This window comes from Mercenaria mercenaria, chromosome 9 (genome assembly GCF_021730395.1).
Source record: "Mercenaria mercenaria strain notata chromosome 9, MADL_Memer_1, whole genome shotgun sequence".
Lineage (NCBI taxonomy): Eukaryota > Metazoa > Mollusca > Bivalvia > Venerida > Veneridae > Mercenaria > Mercenaria mercenaria.
The window spans coordinates 78,883,848-78,904,260 of record NC_069369.1 but is presented as its reverse complement, the minus strand read 5'-3'; the positions used below and the strand labels follow the sequence as shown (position 1 = coordinate 78,904,260).

General features: G+C 35.7%; 1 protein-coding gene across 1 annotated transcript in view; it reads right to left on the bottom strand.

Annotated features, from left to right (window-relative positions):
• Nucleotides 1–20,188, bottom strand: part of LOC123547546 (putative pre-mRNA-splicing factor ATP-dependent RNA helicase PRP1) — a 39,877-nt gene extending 19,689 nt beyond the window's left edge. The window contains exons 1-2 of the mRNA XM_053551819.1: nt 20,057–20,188; nt 1,830–1,963 (exon numbers count right to left, since the gene is read on the bottom strand). Of these exons, the coding sequence (XP_053407794.1) occupies nt 1,830–1,963; nt 20,057–20,109 (187 nt within the window). The 5' untranslated portion in view covers nt 20,110–20,188. The remainder of the gene's footprint in view (nt 1–1,829; nt 1,964–20,056) is intronic.
• Nucleotides 20,189–20,413: the final 225 nt, after the last annotated feature.

The following is a 20,413-nucleotide window of genomic DNA, read 5'->3' as shown; positions in this document are numbered from 1 at the left end:
AGAAAGTACTTAAATACATCCTTACTATATCCTATGGGACTAAATATTTCCCAATTTGGAACATTTACCCATCAAAATTCCCAATATTGGGGGTATAGGCTACGTTCCCAAATCAGAAAGAAAAAACCCTGATACAGGGATTTTACCAGGACCTGACGATGAGTTCTAACATAGGATGGTGTTCGATTAATCCCAGTTCAAGCGAACCAAGTTTCAACTGTACCTAAAAGCACCCCATAATAAAATATATCTTTGTTTTCAACAGTTATCATTACGCAACTGTGGGCAGAGAATCATGTTTATTTAATATTCTTTACTAGAACTACCTTTTCAGACCTGTGCCTGACAAGTTCCCCAGATGAATAGTCAATAATCCAAACATGGTGGGTTTTTTTATCCAAACTTGGTGGTTTCTTTTGCCGATATGGCTATTCATAATTACTGAATCGACTGGTTGGCATATCGAAACTTCTGTTAGCAAGTCTGCCTTATCAATAACATGAATTTTGCTTTACAATGCTGAAACAGTACCTTTTTATTTAATTGTAACATAATCTTGGTTCAAGTTTAAACATAAGGGCCCTTCGTTTTTAACAATTATATGAATAATTTCATATTCTTGGTGATATATCTTAATTGGAAAATGGATGGTTTGACCAAAAATATGAAAAGATCTAAATTTATAATTTAAACAAGAGCTGTCACTATTGGTGACAAATGCCCCCGAAGCGTGCCCAAGAATGCTACAGTTGTCTGCGCAAAATATGAATCATTTTGTCAAATTGTGACCTTGACCTGAGAGACCCGGGTCATAAGTGCGACACATCTCAATATGGTTAACATTTGTGTCAAATAATTTTCAAATCCCTTGATAAATGGCAGAGTTACGGACCAGACAAGAAACAGACCATGTTAACATTTGACTTCTAAATGTGACCTTGACCTTGGAGCTAGGGGTCTGGGTCTTAAGCAAAACATGTCATCTCATTATAGAAAACATTTATGCTAAGTGATTTTAAAATCGCTTCATCGATGGCAGAGTTATGGACCAGACAAGAAACAGACCATGTTAACCTTTGACTTCTAAGTGTGACCGTGACCTTGGAGCTAGGGGTCTGGGTCTTAAGCATGACAAGTTGTCTCATTATGGGGAACATTTATGCAAAGTTATTTCAAAATCCCTTTATGAATGGCATAGTTATGGACCAGACAAGAAACAGACCATATTAACCTTTAACCTCTAAGTGTGACCTTGACCTTTGAGCTAAGGGTCTGCGTTTTGCGCATGACATGTCGTTTTATTATGGTAAACATTTATGCCAAGTTATTTCAAAATCCCTTCATGGATAGCAGAGTTACGGACCAGAAACGAAACGGACCCTGTTAACCTTTGACCTCTAAGTGTGACCTTGACCTTGGAGCAAAATCCCTTTATGGATGGCAGAGTTACAGCCCGGAAGAGAATTTACACGGACGGACGCACGCATGGATGGTGCGATTTTAACATGCCCACATTTGGGGGCATAAAAAACCTTTCCTATTGGTTTGGAAAGAAATTATTCACCACTGTGTTTTGTGACAAGTGTGCAGTAGAGTCAAAACATCAAATCAGGAATCACTTCTAGAGTACTTTTTCCGTTTGAGAACAGCATCCTGATCCCTTTAGACAGCACCCTGCCTCTTTAAGAGCTCTAGAAATACCATTATACTATGTACAGCAAGTTACACCTGCCCAGAGCTGAATTCTAGTTGTACTTACTAATGAACAAAGTAATTTGTTGAGCCCTGTTCCCTCATCACAAATATATTCAAGAACCAAAAGAACATACCTGAGAAAGGATTAATTGCTAGTTGTGGTTTAGGAATGTTAAACTGTTCAAATATAGACTTGTGTTTTTCATCCTTGATGTCACCACGATGGGGCGACCTTGACCTGTCGCGCTTCTTATCTCTGTCATCATCTCTGTAAAACAATGATAAAACTATGTACTCAATAATTATAATGTTTGCCAGGGTTTTTTTTTTCTTCTATAGTAGGGATTATTTACTGCCTTCTCTCACTTAGAAAAATTCTTTCATATAATGCAGTAAGTTCTACAGGGTATTTTTTCTTTTGGTAAATGCAGTCTATTTCCAGATGAAAAAGTTCCCCCCACCCCCACTTACGGGTGGCGAAATTTCACACATTCAGTTGACAAATAAGTAAATGTAATGTCATATACATCTTAAAATTGCATCTGAAAACCATTATATATAAACATTATATTTTAAGAGAATCATGATAAAAATATACTGTAGAATGCCTCTGAATATTTCTCTCAACAGACAACGAACATAGTGTGCACTACATACATGTACCTTGCTACAACATTGATGATAAAGTTTAGACATAAATTTATAAATTTGAAAACTGCTAGTCTATTATTAGTACAAGAATCTTCATTAAAACATATTAAAATGCAGCCGAATATTCTCACAGCAGACGACACTAGGGCTCCAGATAATTTTTCATGCAGTTAGTTTTTCACTTCTTGATTTTTTTTCGCAATTAGTTTTTTCACTACCAAATTTTAAATTCAATTAGTTTTTTTTAAATTTTCAATTAGTTTTTCATCGCAAAAGTTTAACCTTTTAGTTTTTTTTGTCGGAGGGAGCGTATTTATCATTCATTTAATAACGAGTGTTTTACCAATAATTCAACTCTATGGGGTACTACATGTACATGTATTTTATAAAGCTACAGATGAGCATTCTAAGTCTTAGATACTGTCCACTATGTTTTATGGGCTTTTTCCGACCAGAATCGATGACATTTGTTACCATCTCTGTCACAATTCCACGTATGATTTCTTCATTTAGATTTTTCAGTTTCTGTCACAAAATTAATCATAGAAGGAAATGCGCTGTCAGTTTTTTTTTTCAATTTTTGCTCAATCTCGCTTTCTTACTGCCAACGCCATATTCCCTATTTCCTTGGAGACGACATCATTCTAGCATGCTAATAACGGCGTGGTGTTCGGATTTTATCGCTGACTTGCATTAGGGGTGTAATTGTAATTTAACACCCTGACAAAATGTATCAATGTAAACAGCGATCGTAAGATGGTTTCTTGTCATTTTCGGCGATTTTAAGCGTTTTTGAAACGATTGGAATTGAAAATCAATTCGTTTTTGAACGACAGGTTTTGGAATTTAATTCTTTTTTGATGAAAATCATTTCGTTTTAATGATAAAACGATGCTTATCTGGAGCCCTGCGACACTTACAGTGCACACGACATACCTAGTGAGGCCAGCATTTTTTTATTTTCTGGTTTACGGGAGATTTTTCAAAAAGTTTGGGTCGGGAGGGGGGGGGGGGGGGGGGGGGGGACAAATAAAAATAAAAATCCCAATTATGAGCAGTCGACCAAATAAATAACAAGAGCTGTCCGTAAGACAGCCAAGCTCGACTATTCGAAATATTGTCACAGAAGCAGGAAATTATTACCCAAAAATGTTAAATATCAAAAGAGTTTTAAGTTCGAAAGGGGACATAATTTGACCAAAATACATATCAGAGTTGTGGGACTTGATGTTATCAACTAGTTTTATAACCCCGAAGAAACATGTTAAGTTTCAATTCAATATCTGCATTAGTTTTGGGGATAGTAACTTGCATGTAAAACTTTAACCAGAATTTTCTAAGTCCAAAAGGGGGCATAATTTGCTCAAAGTACATGTTAAGAGTTATGGAACTTGACCCAGTGAGGTTGGTAATTGACCTAGAAAAAGAATAAATAAGTTTCAAAGCTATATGCCTTTTGGTAATAGCTGTATGTACTTGCACGCAAAACTTTAACCAGGATTTTCTAAGTCCAAAAGGGGGCATAATTTGCCCAAAATACATGTCAGAGTTATGGGACTTGGTGCTATCAACTAGTTTTATAACCCCGAAGACACATGTGAAGTTTCAATTTAATATCTGTAGTAGTTTTGGAGATAGTTACTTGCATGTAAAACTTTAACCAGGATTTTCTAAGTCCAAAAGGGGGCATAATTTGCCCAAAATACATGTCAGAGTTATGGGACTTGACCCAGTGAGGTAGGTAATTGATCTAGAAAAAGAAAAAATAAGTTTCAAATCTCTATGCCTTTTAGTAATAGCTGTATGTACTTGCACGCAAAACTTTAACCAAAATTTTCTAAGTCTAAAAGGGGGCATAATTTGGCCAAAATACATGTCAGAGTTATGGGACTTGACCCAGTGAGGTAGGTAATTGATCTAGAAAAAGAAAAAATAAGTTTCAAATCTATATGCCTTTTAGTAATAGCTGTATGTACTTGCACGCAAAACTTTAACCAGAATTTTCTAAGTCCAAAAGGGGGCATAATTTGGCCAAAATGAAGGTCAGAGTTATGGGACTTGGTGCTATCAACTAGTTTTACAACCCCGAAGACACATGTGAAGTTTCAATTCAATATCTGCATTAGTTTTGGGGATAGTAACTTGCATGTAAAACTTTAACCAGAATATTCTAAGTCCAAAAGGGGGCATAATTTGCTCAAAATACATGTTAAGAGTTATGGGGTAGGTAATTGATCTAGAAAAAGAAAAAATAAGTTTCAAATCTCTATGCCTTTTAGTAATAGCTGTATGTACTTGCACGCAAAACTTTAACCAAAATTTTCTAAGTCCAAAAGGGGGCATAATTTGGCCAAAATACATGTCAGAGTTATGGAACTTGACCCAGTGAGGTAGGTAATTGACCTAGAAAAAGAATAAATAAGTTTCAAAGCTATATGCCTTTTGGTAATAGCTGTATGTACTTGCACGCAAAACTTTAACCAGGATTTTCTAAGTCCAAAAGGGGGCATAATTTGGCCAAAATGAAGGTCAGAGTTATGGGACTTGGTGCTATCAACTAGTTTTACAACCCCGAAGACACATGTGAAGTTTCAATTCAATATCTGCATTAGTTTTGGAGATAGTAACTTGCATGTAAAACTTTAACCAGAATTTTCTAAGTCCAAAAGGGGGCATAATTTGCTCAAAATACATGTTAGAGTTATGGAACTTGACCCAGTGAGGTTGGTAATTGACCTAGAAAAAGAATAAATAAGTTTCAAAGCTATATGCCTTTAAATGATAGCTGTATGTACTTGCATGCAAAAACTTAACCAAGGTGTGACGCCGACGCCGACGCCAGGGTGAGTAGAATAGCTAGACTATTCTTCGAATAGTCGAGCTAAAAATAAAATGTCCAAAAGGATACAATTTTTTTTATTTTTTGTACACCACAGAAAACAAAAGCTTGCAAGCTTAAATTGCATACACACTCACAAATGAACTATTCTGAACTGGTTTATATCTCATCATCTCAGTATACTGTTGTTTTCTTTATGTGTAACTTGTATGAATAATGCAATTTTCAAAGTCAACCAAGATATGTATTATTTGTGTTTTTGTATGTATCTATTTTGTAGTAAAAATATACTAAGTCTTGTGGTTTTTCATAATAAAATATACAGATACCACAGTTGACATATCATAAGAACATTGCATAATGTTTATTATATAAACATGAATAAAAACTGCTATTAGAATGGGGATATGCAATGACTACTTTAGGTCTGCATCCTGCATATTAATTGGCCTTAGATAAAAAGTCTTAAAAGACAGGCATGTAATACTAGAAAGCAAAAATTACAAATTGATAAACTGGCTTTAAAATTAAATGGCTTTGGTTAAGTTTCAGTGGCTTAAATATTGTTTTATATTTTGCCGATTGTCAGTGCCACCTATATTGTACGACAAGAAGTCAAAACAAACTGAATTTTGGTTCAGCTAAAATGTGTATAAAATAACAACCTTATCGGTAGATGTTCAAACAACAGTATCGGATATTTATAAGACTCTTCACTGAGATCGGACTTGGACTTAGTAAGTTATGGGTCCGAAAAAACATTCATTACTGAATATGTCATTATGTGTTCCTCAGTGTCAAAGGCACATGTGGCATATAGTGTCTGAATGTTTGTCCCAAACATACTTTCAAAGTGTCTTCTTACAGATTTTATCGGTATACTTCAAGTGAACAGGACTCATGAGAATATTGCTGAGAGTTTGATGTTTGATAATTATCTTTCGAGTTACAGTACCTGGCTAGAACTTTAGTCAAACAAATTTGACACGATCCTACAATGTAGGAAATATTGAGATAATCTTTTCATATGAGAAATATCTCCACTCGGATTAGACTGCCTGTAAAAAATATTAAACAACCATTAATCTGACTGTCCAATTATTTCGACTACATGAAGTTTGCATTTTTTATCACATGTACATTTGTATCTTTGTCAAGCATTTGCAGGGACATGTGTCATTTTACATTGAAATGCACTTTGTTTTGAACAGAACTACTGAAAATTATGGTATTAGTTATTTTTTCTACTCTAACATCCAAGACTTCAAAGTAAAACAAGAGATCACAGAGTGATCTTGGTGCCCACCAATGTGCCATTTTTGTGTGTTCCAAATTTCAAGACTTACTGACTAGCTCAAGGTCAAATTTCATTTCCGTACACAACACTGTGCATGTGGTCCAAATTCGAAAGCTGTAGCTTGAGAAATGTGAAAGTAGGTCACTAGATCAATTTCAAGAACAAGTGAAAGTAGGTCACTAGGTCAAAATCAAGGTCAAATTACACTTCAGAACACAAATTTATGCATGTGGTCCAAATTTAAAGCCTGCACTTTCAAAAATGTGAAAGTAGGTCACTAGGTCAATGTCAAGGTCAAAGTTTGTTTCGGTACACAATCCTATGCATGTGGTCTAAATTTGAAGCCTGTAGCTACAGAAATGTGAAAGTAGGTCACTAGGTCAATCTTAAGGTCAAAGTTCATTTTGGTACACAAAACTATGCAAGTGGTCCAAATTTGAAGGCTGTAGCTCGAGAAATGTGAAAGTAGGTCACTAGGTCAAAATCAAGGTCAAATTTTATTTCGGAACACAGAACTATGCATGTGTTCCAAATCTGAAGCCTGTACCTTCAAAAATGTGAAAGTAGGGCACTAGGTCAATGTAAAGGTCAAAGTTTGTTTCGGTACACAAAACTATGCATGTGGTCCAAATCTGAAGGCTGTAGCTTGAGAAATGTGAAAGTAGGTCAGTAGGTCAAAATCAAGGTCAAATTCCATTTTGGAACATGAAACTATGCATGTGGTCCAAATTTGAAGCCTGTACCTTCAAAAATATTTTCCCTATACAAGTCTATATGCACCATGTGTCCCCCAGAACGGGGCCATATTTGACTCTGGGGGGGATAATTTGAACAAACTTGGTAGAGAACCACTTGATGATGCTACATTACAAATGCCAAAGCCCTAGGCTTTGTGGTTTGGACAAGAAGACTTTCAAAGATTTTCCCTATATAAGTCTATGTAAACACTGTGACCCCTGGGGCGGGGCCAAATTTGACCCTAGGGGGATAATTTGAATAATCTTAGTAGAAGACCACTAGATGATGTCATATACAAAATATCAAAGCCCTAGGCCCTGTGGTTTTGAACAAGAGGTTTTTCAAAGTTTTTCCCTATATAAGTCTATATAAACCATGTGACCCCTGGGGCGGGGCCATATTAGACCCTAAGGAAATAATTTGAATAATCTTGGTAGAGGACCACTAGATAATGCTTCATACATAATATCAAAGCCTTAGGCTCTGTGGTTTTGGACAAGAAGATTTTCAAATTTTTTCCCTACATAAACCTATGTAAATTATAGAAATAAACAAAGGGCCATAACTCACTAAAAAATTGTTGAACCAGTCTGATTTTCAGGGGGACACAACTAGGGTATCAATACATCATTCTGACAAAGTTTGGTCAAAATCCACCTGGTAGTTTCTGAGGAGATGCGATAATGAGAAATTGTTAAAACGGAAGGACGGACGGACGGACTGACGGACGGACCACGGACCACGGACGCAGAGTGATTTGAATAGCCCACCATCTGATGATGGTGGGCTAAAAAAAAATGTGTTTAGCAAGTTGAATCTCACTTTTGCTCTTCCATTTTGCCATTTCTTTGGTTTCTTTCCTTTTTATCAAATGTGGTATTTTTCTGACAGTCCCACATGAATTTGATCGTTGTCCAATTATAATATACAGACAACAAATCTCGTACATGTGATACGCCAGATTTTTCAACATCTGGACAGCGTTGATAGTGAAGGTCATTTTTCCTATGTGATTATTCCTAATGTTGAGCTTTAGGTTCTGTAATTTCTACTCAGATCCAATTTGCTTACAATCTTGATTAAAAACCTCTACCTTACAGTTAAACTTTTATTTTTGGCAGCAGCAATTATGGACGGTCGGCGGATAAAATGAAAATAAAAGTACTGAAAATCACTTTTATTTTTATTTTGCTTTGTCAAAAAATAGGGTCGGCGCTCCCATAAACCAGAAAATTAAACAAGAGGGCCATGATGGCCCTATATCGCTCACCTGTTATCATTGCACTTGAGGACAAGAAGGTCCTCAGAAAAAATATCTAAATCCAAAGGACAGGAACAACTAAGGGAAGAAATTTAACCAAAAAGAAAAAACAGTTCTTTCAAGGTATAGATATGTCAAAATACACCTAAAAATTGGAGGTACCATCCATGTTGTACCACAGAAAAGTGGTCTCGGTTTTCCCCTATGGCCAATAATAAACAAGAGGACCATGATGGTCCTGAGTCGCTCACCTATCCCCACATGACCCAGTGTTGAACTGAGTATGATGTCGTTATTTCTATTATTTGACATAGTGACCTAGTTTTTGAGCACATGTGACCTAGATATCATCAAGATAAAAAATTCTGACCAATTTTCATGAAGATCCATTGAAAAATATGAATCTAGAGAGGTCACAAGGTTTTTCTATTATTTGACCTAATGACCTAGTTTTTGAAGGCACGTGACCCACTTTTGAATTTGACCTAGTTATCATCAAGGTGAACATTCTCACCAATTTTCGTGAAGATCTCATGAAAAATATGGCCTCTAGAGAGGTCACAAGGTTTTTCTATTTTTCGACCTACTGACCTAATTTTTCACCGCACATGACCCAGTTATGAACTTGACCTAGATATCATCAAGCTGAACACTCTCACCAATTTTCATGAAGATCCATTGAGAAATATGGCCTCTAGAGACGTCACAAGGCTTTTCTATTTTTAGACCTACTGACCTAGTTTTTGACCCAACGTGACCCACTTTCAAATTTGACCCTAGATATCATCAAGATGAACACTCTGACCAATTTTCATGAAGATCCATTGAGAAATATGGCCTCTAGAGAGGTCACAAGGTTTTTCTATTTTTAGACCTACTGACCTAGTTTTTGATCCCACGTGAACCAGTTTCGAACTTGACCTAGATATCATCAAGGTAAACATTCTGACCAATTTTCATGAAGATCTCATGAAAAATATGGCCTCTAGAGAGGTCACAAGGCTTTTCTATTTTTAGACCTACTGACCTAGTTTTTGACCGCACTGGACCCAGTTTCAAAACTGACCTAGATATCATCAAGCTGAACACTCTCACCAATTTTCATGAAGATCCATTGAGAAATATGGCCTCTAGAGACGTCACAAGGTTTTTCTATTTTTAGATCTACTGACCTAGTTTTTGACCGCACGTGACCCAGTTTCGAACTTGACCTAGATATCATCAAGATGAACATTCAGATCAATTTTCATGACGATCTCTTGAAAAATATGGCCTCTAGAGAGGTCACAAGGTTTTTCTATTTTTAGACCTACTGACCTAGTTTTTGACCGCACGTGACCCAGTTTCGAACTTGACCTGGATATCATCAAGTTGAACATTCTGACCAATTTTCATGAAGATCCATTGACAAATATGGCCTCTAGAGAGGTCACAAAGTTTTTCTATTTTTAGACCTACTGACCTAGTTTTTGACCGCATGTGACCCAGTTTCGAACTTGACCTAGATATCATCAAGATGAACATTCTGACTAATTTTCATGAAGATCCTTTGAGAAATATGGCCTCTAGAGAGGTCACAAGGTTTTTCTATTTTTAGACCTACTGACCTAGTTTTTGACCGCACGTGACCCAGTTTCGAACTTGACCTGGATATCATCAAGTTGAACATTCTGACCAATTTTCATGAAGATCCATTGAGAAATATGGCCTCTAGAGAGGTCACAAGGTTTTTCTATTTTTAGACCTACTGACCTAGTTTTTGACCGCACGTGACCCAGTTTCAAACTTGACCTAGATATCATCAAGTTGAACATTCTGACCAATCTTCATGAAGATCTCATGAAAAATATGGCCTCTAGAGAGGTCACAAGGTTTTTCTATTTTTAGACCTACTGACCTAGTTTTTTACCGCACGTGACCCAGTTTCAAACTTGACCTAGATATCATCAAGATGAACATTCTGACCAACTTTCATAAAGATCCCATGAAAAATGTGACCTCTAGAGTGGTCACAAGCAAAAGTTTACGCATGCACGCACGGACTGACGGACGGACGGACGGACGGACGACGGACGACGGACGCCATGTGATCACAAAAGCTCACCTTGTCACTTTGTGACAGGTGAGCTAAAAATGTTGGCCCTAGTGACAACCCAAGAGATAAAAATTTAGTTGTTTACTTTCAGGCCTTTTTTTCATCAGTTTGGGAATGCCACCGATACCGGTGGAATTGGGAAAATGCTCTCGGAAATTGTCTTAATTGGGACAATTTCCAAATTACCAAAATCAACATGTGTTTTTGTGTGAAATATTAATGAATTGCATTTTAGTATTAAATTGTTCAACAGTATTACAATTTACCTAAATATACATACAAATTAGCAAAACTATCTTAAAACAGCAAAAACCCTAAGAGGTATAATCATTTGGGAATTTTAAATTCAACTTTGGGAAAAAAACATACTTTTTTGCATTGAGATTACCTCCTTTTACCGGAGGTAGATTTATAGGGGAAAAAAGCCCTGACTTTCAATGCAATTAGTAAACTTCTAGAAAACTAGAGGAACTAGAACTGTCACAGGAGTGACTTATACCCCCACCATACGGTCTTGTCACAGAAGAATGGCAACCATCAACCATAAGAAATTTTAAAAGGAATAATATAAAACGTAAAAAAAAAACTTAATACTTAAAAAAAATTTTTATTCATCTATCGAGTACTTCATCCTGGGCTTCCGTGGAACATATAAGTAATACTAGTATATGTGCCCAGGATGAGGGATGAGGTATTAATATAAAAATCTCTTATATCAGAGATAAACTGAAAATGAATACAAAAACGTCTTACCGACACATGTTACCACAGAAAAATGTCTTTACTTTTTACATAGCACTAATAATAATAAAGTTAGAAAAATACCTAAAATATTAAAAAATCTAAAAATAGAATTTCTAAAAATAGACTAATTCTTGGAATTTAAGGGGAAGTAACTCAGTACAAAAGTTAAAAAAAGGTTACTTCCCTTTGACTCTAAGCCAATCAAAATGATATATAGTGAAAATGCATCAAAATTAACCTTAAATTCAAAGTAAAAGGGGGCATAATTCATGAAATATTGGTGTCATAGTTATGCTTCTTGTGTCACATGATGTGGGTGATGAGGTGGAACACCTATTTTAAGTTTGAATCAAATCCATTTAGTAATAACTGAGATATAGTGAAAATGCATCAAAATTTACCTTAAATTCTAAGTAAAAGGGGGCATAATTCATGAAAAGTTAGCGTCACAGTTATGCACCTTGTGTCACAAGATGCAGGTGATAAGGTGGAATACCTATTTTAAGTTTGAATCAAATCCATTTAGTAATAACTGAGATATAGTGAAAATGCATCAAAATTAACCTTAAATTTTAAGTAAAAGGGGGCATAATTAATCAAAAAATGGTGCCAGAGTTATGCACCTTGAGTCACATGATGTGGGTGATAAGGTGATACATGTATTTTAAGTTTGAATCAAATCCATTTAGTAACAAGAGATCACAGAGTGATCTTGGCGCCCTCCACAGAGCCATTTTTGAATGTTCCAAATTTCAAGACTCCATGTAGCTCAAGGTCAAAATCAGGGTCAAACTTCATTTTGGTACAAAACACTGTGCATGTGGTCCATGCATGTGTTTCAAATTTGAAAGCTGTAGCTTGAGAAATGTTAAAGTAGGTCACTAGATCAATTTCAAGGTCAAAGTTCATTTTGGTACACAAAACTATGCATGTGCTTCAAATTTGGAGGCTGTAGCTTGAGAAATGTGAAAGTAGGTACCACCTTGATGCCCCCGGTGGCATCCTTGTCGATACAAAGCAACCTAAGTCCAAAACGAGGTCAAGGTCAAACAGGTCTGGTGATGTTTGAAGATGAGGAATGGTCACAGGTTACATCTGTATTAGTATCAATTCATTCTTGTAAGTGGTATTAATGCTAGACGAAACGGTCCCATTTGGTTTACCAAGAGATGGCCCGTATAAAGCAACCCAAGTCCAAAATGACGTCAAGGTCAAACTGAGGTCAGGTGATGTCTGAAGATGAGGAATGGTCACAGGTTACATCTGTATTAGTATCAATTCATTCTTGTAAGCGGTATTGATGCTAGACGAAAAACGGTCCCATTTGGTTAACCGAGAGAAGGCCCATTTAAAGCAACCTAAGTCCAAAATGAGTTCAAGGTCAAACTGAGGTCAGGTGATGTCTGAAGATAAGGAATGGTCACACGGTTACATCTGCATTAGTATCAAGTCATTCTAGTAAGGGGTAATACCGTACTGATGCTAGACGAAACGGTCCCATTTGGTTAACCAAGAAATGGCCCATATAAAGCAACCTAAGTCCAAAATGAGGTCAAGGTCAAACTGAGGTCAGGTGATGTCTGAAGATGAGGAATGGTCACAGGTTACATCTGCATTAGTATCAAGTCATTCTAGTAAGGGGTATTGATGCTAGACGAAACGGTCACATTTGGTTAACCGAGTGATGGCCCATATAAAGCAACCCAAGTCCATAATGAGGTCAAGGTCAAACTGAGGTCAGGTGATGTCTGAAGTTGAGGAATGGTCACAGGTTACATCTAGTATCAATTCATTCTTGTAAGTGGTATTAATGCTAGACGAAACGGTCCCATTTGGTTAACCTCGTACGGACGGACATACGGACGGATGGGACAATCGCTAAAATTATGCCTCCTGCATCAGTAGATGCCGGGGGCATAATGGCCGCAGATTTTTACTAGTGCCGTTGGTTAAATGTATACGTTTTCGTCTAAGCATGTATAATTGATTCTATACATTTATTCAGTGTTGTATTGTTCATGGTATTTCATTAAATTACGCTAGAAGATTCATGTGTAACGCGTCGGGGAAGTGATTGGTGGTGCAGTTTTAATTACGGTAAATCAACATTATTACGTGTTTGAGAGTTTTCCTACATTACATGATTACTCTTTAATAAAACAAGAGCTGTCCGTAAGACGGCCAAGCTCGACTATTCGAAATATTGTCCCAGAAGCAGGAAAATATTACCCAAAAAGGTTAAATATCAAAAGAGTTTTAAGTTCAAAAGGGGGAATAATTTGACCAAAATGCATATCAGTTATGGGACTTGCTGCTATCAACTAGTTTTAAAACCCCGAAGGCACATGTGAAGTTTCAATTCAATATCTGCATTAGTTTTGGAGATAGAAACTTGCATGTAAAACTTTAACCAGAGTTTTCAAAGTCCAAAAGGGGGCATAATTTGCCCAAAATACATGCCAGAGGTATGGAACTTGATCCAGTGAGGTAAGTAAGTGATCTAGAAAAAGAAACAAGAGGACCATGATGGTCCTGAATCGCTCACCTCTTCCCACATGACCCAGTTTTAAGTATGACATCGTTTTTTTTTCTTTTTTTAGACCTACTGACCTAGTTTTTCACAGCACGTGACCCAGTTTCGAACTTGACCTAGATATCATCAAGATGAACATTCTGACCAGCTTTCATGAAGATCCCATGAAAAATGTGACCTCTAGAGTGGTCACAAGGTTTTTCTTTTTTTAGACCTACTGACCTAGTTTTTGACCGCACGTGACCCAGTTTCGAACCTGACCTAGATATCATCAAGATGAACATTCTGACCAACTTTCATAAAGATCCCATGAAAAATGTGACCTCTAAAGTGGTCACAAGGTTTTTCTATTTTTAGACCTACTGACCTAGTTTTTGACTGCACGTAACCCAGTTTCGAACTTGACCTAGATATCATCAAGATGAACATTCTGACCAACTTTCATGAAGATCCCATGAAAAATGTGACCTCTAGAGTGGTCACAAGGTTTTTCTATTTTTAGACCTACTGACCTAGTTTTTGACCGCACATGACCCAGTTTCGAACTTGACCTAGATATCATCAAGATGAACATTCTGACCAACTTTCATGAAGATCCCATGAAAAATGTGACCTCTAGAGTGGTCACAAGGTTTTTCTATTTTTAGACCTACTGACCTAGTTTTTGACCGCACGTGACCCAGTTTCGAACTTGACCTAGATATTATCAAGATGAACATTCTGACCAACTTTCATGAAGATCCCATGAAAAATGTGACCTCTAGAGTGGTCACAAGGTTTTTCTATTTTTAGACCTACTGACCTAGTTTTTGACCGCACGTGACCCAGTTTCGAACTTGACCTCGATATCGTCAAGATGAACATTCTGACCAATTTTCATGAAGATCCCATGAAAAATGTGACCTCTAGAGTGGTCACAAGGTTTTTCTATTTTTAGACCTACTGACCTAGTTTTTGACCGCACATGACCCAGTTTCGAACTTGACCTAGATATCATCAAGATGAACATTCTGACCAATTTTCATAAAGATCCCATGAAAAATGTGACCTCTAGAGTGGTCACAAGCAAAAAGTTTACGGACGGACGGACGCACGGACGGACGGACGACGGACGACGGACACTGCGCGATCACAAAAGCTCACCTTGTCACTTTGTGACAGGTGAGCTAAAAATAAGTTTCAAATCTATATGCCTTTTAGAAATAGCTGTATGTACTTGCACGCAAAACCAACCAGAATTTGCTAAGTCCAAAAGGGGGCATAATTTGGCCAAAATGAAGGTCAGAGTTATGGGACATGCTGCTATCAACTAGTTTTATAACTCCGAAGACACATGTGAAGTTTCAAATCAATATCTGCATTAGTTTTGGAAATAATAACTTGCATGTAAAACTTAAACCAAAATTTTCTAAGTCTAAAAGGGGGCATAATTTGCTCAAAAAACATGTCAGAGTTATGGGTCTTGACCCAGTGAGGTTGGTAATTGATCTAGAAAAAGAAAAAGTAAGTTTCAAATCTATATGCCTTTTAGAAATAGCTGTATGTACTTGCACGCAAAACTTTAACCAGAATTTTCTAAGTCCAAAAGGGGGCATAATTTGGCCAAAATGAAAGTCAGAGTTATGAGACTTGCTGCTATCAACTAGTTTTATAACCCCAAAGACACATGTGAAGTTTCAAATCAGTATCTGCATTAGTTTTGGAGATAGTAACTTGCATGTAAAACTTGAACCAAAATTTTCAAAGTCCAAAAGGGGGCATAATTTGCTCAAAATACATGTCAGAGTTATGGGACTTGACCCAGAGAGGTTGGCAACTGACCTAGAAAAAGAAAACATAAGTTTCAAAGCTATATGCCTTTAATTGATGGCTGTATGTACTTGCATGCAAAAACTTAACCAAGGTGTGACGCCGATGCAGACACCGACGCCGACGCCAGGGTGAGTAGAATAGCTAGACTATTCTTCGAATAGTCGAGCTAATAAGGTTGAAATTTTTGCTATGCAAACGGCTGTCATTCGATTAAACTTGACACAGGGACATGTTGAACGTCCAAATATTAAAGGAAGTGTCTAGCCGTCCGGTAACCGGACACCTAGCCTGCGTTCTAGCTGTCCGGATACCGGACAACTAGCAAATCCTCGCAGGAGTTTCTAGACATCCGGTAATAGATTTCTGAATGAATAAAAATAATTTTACATAGTTTTAATGTTATTTACTTCAGATATCGATAGTTATCTGCAAACAAAATTTTGAGTGAATACATATTGAAGATTTACAATAAATCACTGCATTAATCAGCCGATAAAAGGAAGCCGAAATAAATAATGGCGAAATCGCCGTGACGTCACTCATTAAATTCTGTTCATCTGATGGCTTTTATTTTCGGAATATTTAAATTTTAACAACATTTTCAGTGGATTTTCAAAATTAAAACAGTTTTGAAACAGATTCTACTTACAATTTTCATATTTAGTATTCAAATATTTTTTTAATGAATAACTGTTTCAAATGACATTTAATTTCAATAGCGGCAGTGTGATGTTCAAAACTTTTAGTAAAACAGTAGTTAAGCGTTTATAATTAATGCATTTTATTTCGAAATAATGTCAAAATTAATTAATGAATTGCTTGTTTTATAAGCTTTCTATTCTTCAAAACAAATATATTTTGTGTTTTAAGAATTAAAGTTTAGGCTGTTAGAAAAACATCACTTTTACAAAATAACATGGACGTTCGGCGAACAATGTTTTATCATTTCTAAAAATAGAATATCAACGGATTTGTATACAAACACGATCTCATTCGTTTTATTGACTGAAATATCAGATAAGTATTGATATCTTAAGTAAATAACATTTAAAACTATATCAAACCATTACTAATTCATTAAGAAATCAATTACCGGACGGCTAGAAAATCCCGAGGATTTGCTAGTCGTCCGGTAACTGGACGGCTAGAACGCAGGCTAGGCATCCGGTTACCGGACGGCTAGACACTTCCAATATTAAAAGGCGCCCTGGACAAGTTTAATGTTATTGAACTACAAACACTTGATGAACCTTAAAACTTGTTTCTGGCACTGTCATAAATAGTTAGTCAATTTCTTGAATTTTGAATATATGGACTAGAATTGTCATGTCATTTCTGTGATAATCTATCGGGTTCTGCACTTTTCGTCATTTTTTTTGCAGATGCAAAATAATTTGTTCAATTTTGGCGAAAACGAATGATTATTTTGGAGAAAGAAATCAAATATTTGATATTGGATTAGCCAAAATGGTTGTACATTCTCCACGGATGTTAGTCAAAACGTCCCCTAGTCAAAACGTCCCCTAGTCAAAACACCCCCCATTTTGGTCAAAACGTCCCCCTTTTCTAGTCAAAACACCCCCCTTCCAAAAATTACCAGGTCAAAACACCCCCCTTAAAAATTATATATGTAAATACATATTACTTAAGTTAATTTGGTAAACATTATTAAATTATAATGTTCATTATATTGTTTTACATGCATAGATTTTAATTAGAATATTGTAAACCATTAGTTTTAGAATGTTACATGTTGTGAAATTATCTGATGTTTATATTGTGTAAAAGTGATGTTTCTGTTATTTATTAATAAAGTTAAATGAAATGAAATTATAATGTTGTTATGTTATAAATGAAATTGTTACAATTGTATGAAGACAAGGCAGTAATGGATCAAACAAGCTGTTAATTTGTAAACAGGTATCTAAAAGTATAATTGCACAACAATTAAATAATGTGAAAAAAGTTATAACTATTAAAAATTAAGTGTCCTTACATTAAGTGTATAGGAACTAAGTCAAACTGCGTCAACATGCCATTGCCTGCGACTCGTGTGACAACGGGCAACACAGAACCTGTGACACAGGTAAGTTATATTCATGTTATTATTATTATTGATTTCTTGAATTACTAGACTTCAGTAAATGTCTTTTGTGGAATACTTATCATATTCAAAATTGTCTAACTACTTTTTTGGCAAATATGTAATTTTCTGTTAAAATTTGATTAACTACCTTTTACCATTTAATAATATTTTATAAAATATTGAAAATCTGGTCAGAAAGAAAAAAAAAAAACAATATACAGATCATAATCGCATTATGAAAAGAAAACAAATTCAAATATACAAGTAATCAATGCACTGTCAAGTTAATCCAATCAGAGTAGATAATGTGTTATAACAGAAACAGATTACAATAGGTGTTAATTCAATCAACAGATTCTGTATATTGATCGAACTGATTAGTAAAAACAAATGAGAAATAAATGATAAATATTTATTTACAAGTACCAGAATTAAAAAGAAATCATGATATAATGAAGAAATATGGGCCGTTCCATGAGGAAACCTGTATTAGTGACAAAAATCAAAATTAAGATAGCAAAATATTCATTAATAACTTTCTTTTATCTTTCAAATCTTAAAATTTGAAGTAATTATCTTCACTATTTCAAGAATTACAATGCTAGTAAGTCACCGAAGGCATTTTGTGTAAAAAAGTATTATTATTATAGTTTGTGTAAAAAGGTATTAACATTCTTTTCAGTCGTTTCATTTTCTTACTATATTTTTTTTCAGTTACTTATGCACAATTTGTGATTTCTATCTCCTATAAATGTTTCTTATGTCTTTTACAGCTACTGCACAGGGGCTTAAAAAGATGAGCACCATTTACAAACCAAGGCTCACCAGAACAGTTCAGGATGAGGAATAATTGAGATGAAAACATTAACTTGCATAAACGTGAATTGGACTTCTTGATATTGTGTAGCTGGAACACATTGAAATAATATTGTGATATTCTTGACACGAGATTAGACATGAAACAGCACATAAACTCAGATTCCAGATCATGCTATGGTCAGATCAGACAAATTGGTCACATAAGAAAATATATAACAACTGACGCAACAAAATGTCTAGTAAACTCCCTAGTAACATCACGGATGGACTATTGTAATGTGCTGCTGCATGTAATACCGAAAACAAATCTTAAAAGACTACAGCTCGTTCAAAACACAGCAGCCTGCCTCATCACAAAATTGTCCCGCTATGACCATGTTACTCCTATCCTGAAAGATCACCACTGGCTACCTGTAGAGTACAGAATCAAATTCAAAAACCTAACACTTACCTATAAAACATTACGTAACAAAGTTCCAATATATATCAAGAAAATGTTGAATGTATACCAACCAAAACGAGACTTACGATCCCAGAATGGTTCACTAAGACTGGAATTACCTACGAACACTGGAACAGCAAATTATTCAGTTTCAGTTTTATAATTGCATATGCCATGTTTTGTGATTTTCCTACATATCTGCGATATGTCACATGTTTAATTGTATTTATATCGCCCTTGACCGTATATTTCATACGAAAAGGGCGCTCAACAAATCTGGTATAATAATAACAATAATAATAATATATGATATTGTGAATTTGACATCTTGGTGAAGAACAGTGAATGAATAGTGTGATGTTATTTTTACTTAGTAAATATGCAGTTGTGACTGTTCTGATGTTTTATTAATTAATGTTTTATAAATAAAGTTATAACTCTGATCAGCATTTTGTTCATTCTATACAAATTTTGATTGTATAGAAGAAAAGATTTTCCCTTCACAAATGTTCACACCTTATTACTGGTGATTAATGGGTTTATGACACCTATTAACATTAAGTCCACAGCTCAATTAATGCACAACTATATATAGTTGATAGGTGTTGATTGCATTATTTTAGGTGCTAATAAATCAATTTTGTGTATTATCAGTATATAATCCGTAAGTTTCAAATTGAAAAGATAATAAAATATATAAATTAATTAAAAAGAATTAAGAATAATACAAAAAAATATTAGGGGGGTGTTTTGACCAAATTCTAAACTGAATGGGGGACGTTTTGACCAAAATGGGGGGTGTTTTAATTAGGGGACGTTTTGACTTGATACCTTCTCCACCAGTGGCTAAAATAACCACACTATCGTTTCTATGCCACAAAAATTTCCCTTTCAGCTCGTTCGGGTCAAGATTTCCCCCAGCTAAATAAGGACTGACCCCTCAAAAGTGAGGGGGAAAAAACTGCAAGTAAAACGTCTGCTGGGTCGGGTCTAACAGGTTCAATTTCTTTACTCGTTTCTGTAAATGACAAGTCAAAATGGTACCTTCTTCGACTACTATGCGAATCCCCAACGTCGATCCGATGCCGCTTCGACATTTTCCCAAAATATGGCGTGCTAATTCGTTACCTTATTCGTAAAATCCGGATAATAGGCGCTACTTGATTGATATTTCAGTCATAGTTGTTCCACACCAACCAATCGTGCAACATCGGGCATTTCCGTATACTCCGGTAAATACGTAGCATAAAGGCCGAGGTGATCAGATTGCCACACCAACATCATATGACACAAGGTTCATAACTCTGGCACCAATTTTTCATGAATTATGCCCCAAGTCAAAACAATTTTTTTTTACTCATTTGTCAAATCAAATAGGACAGAAAATAGTGGTGTTGCTCC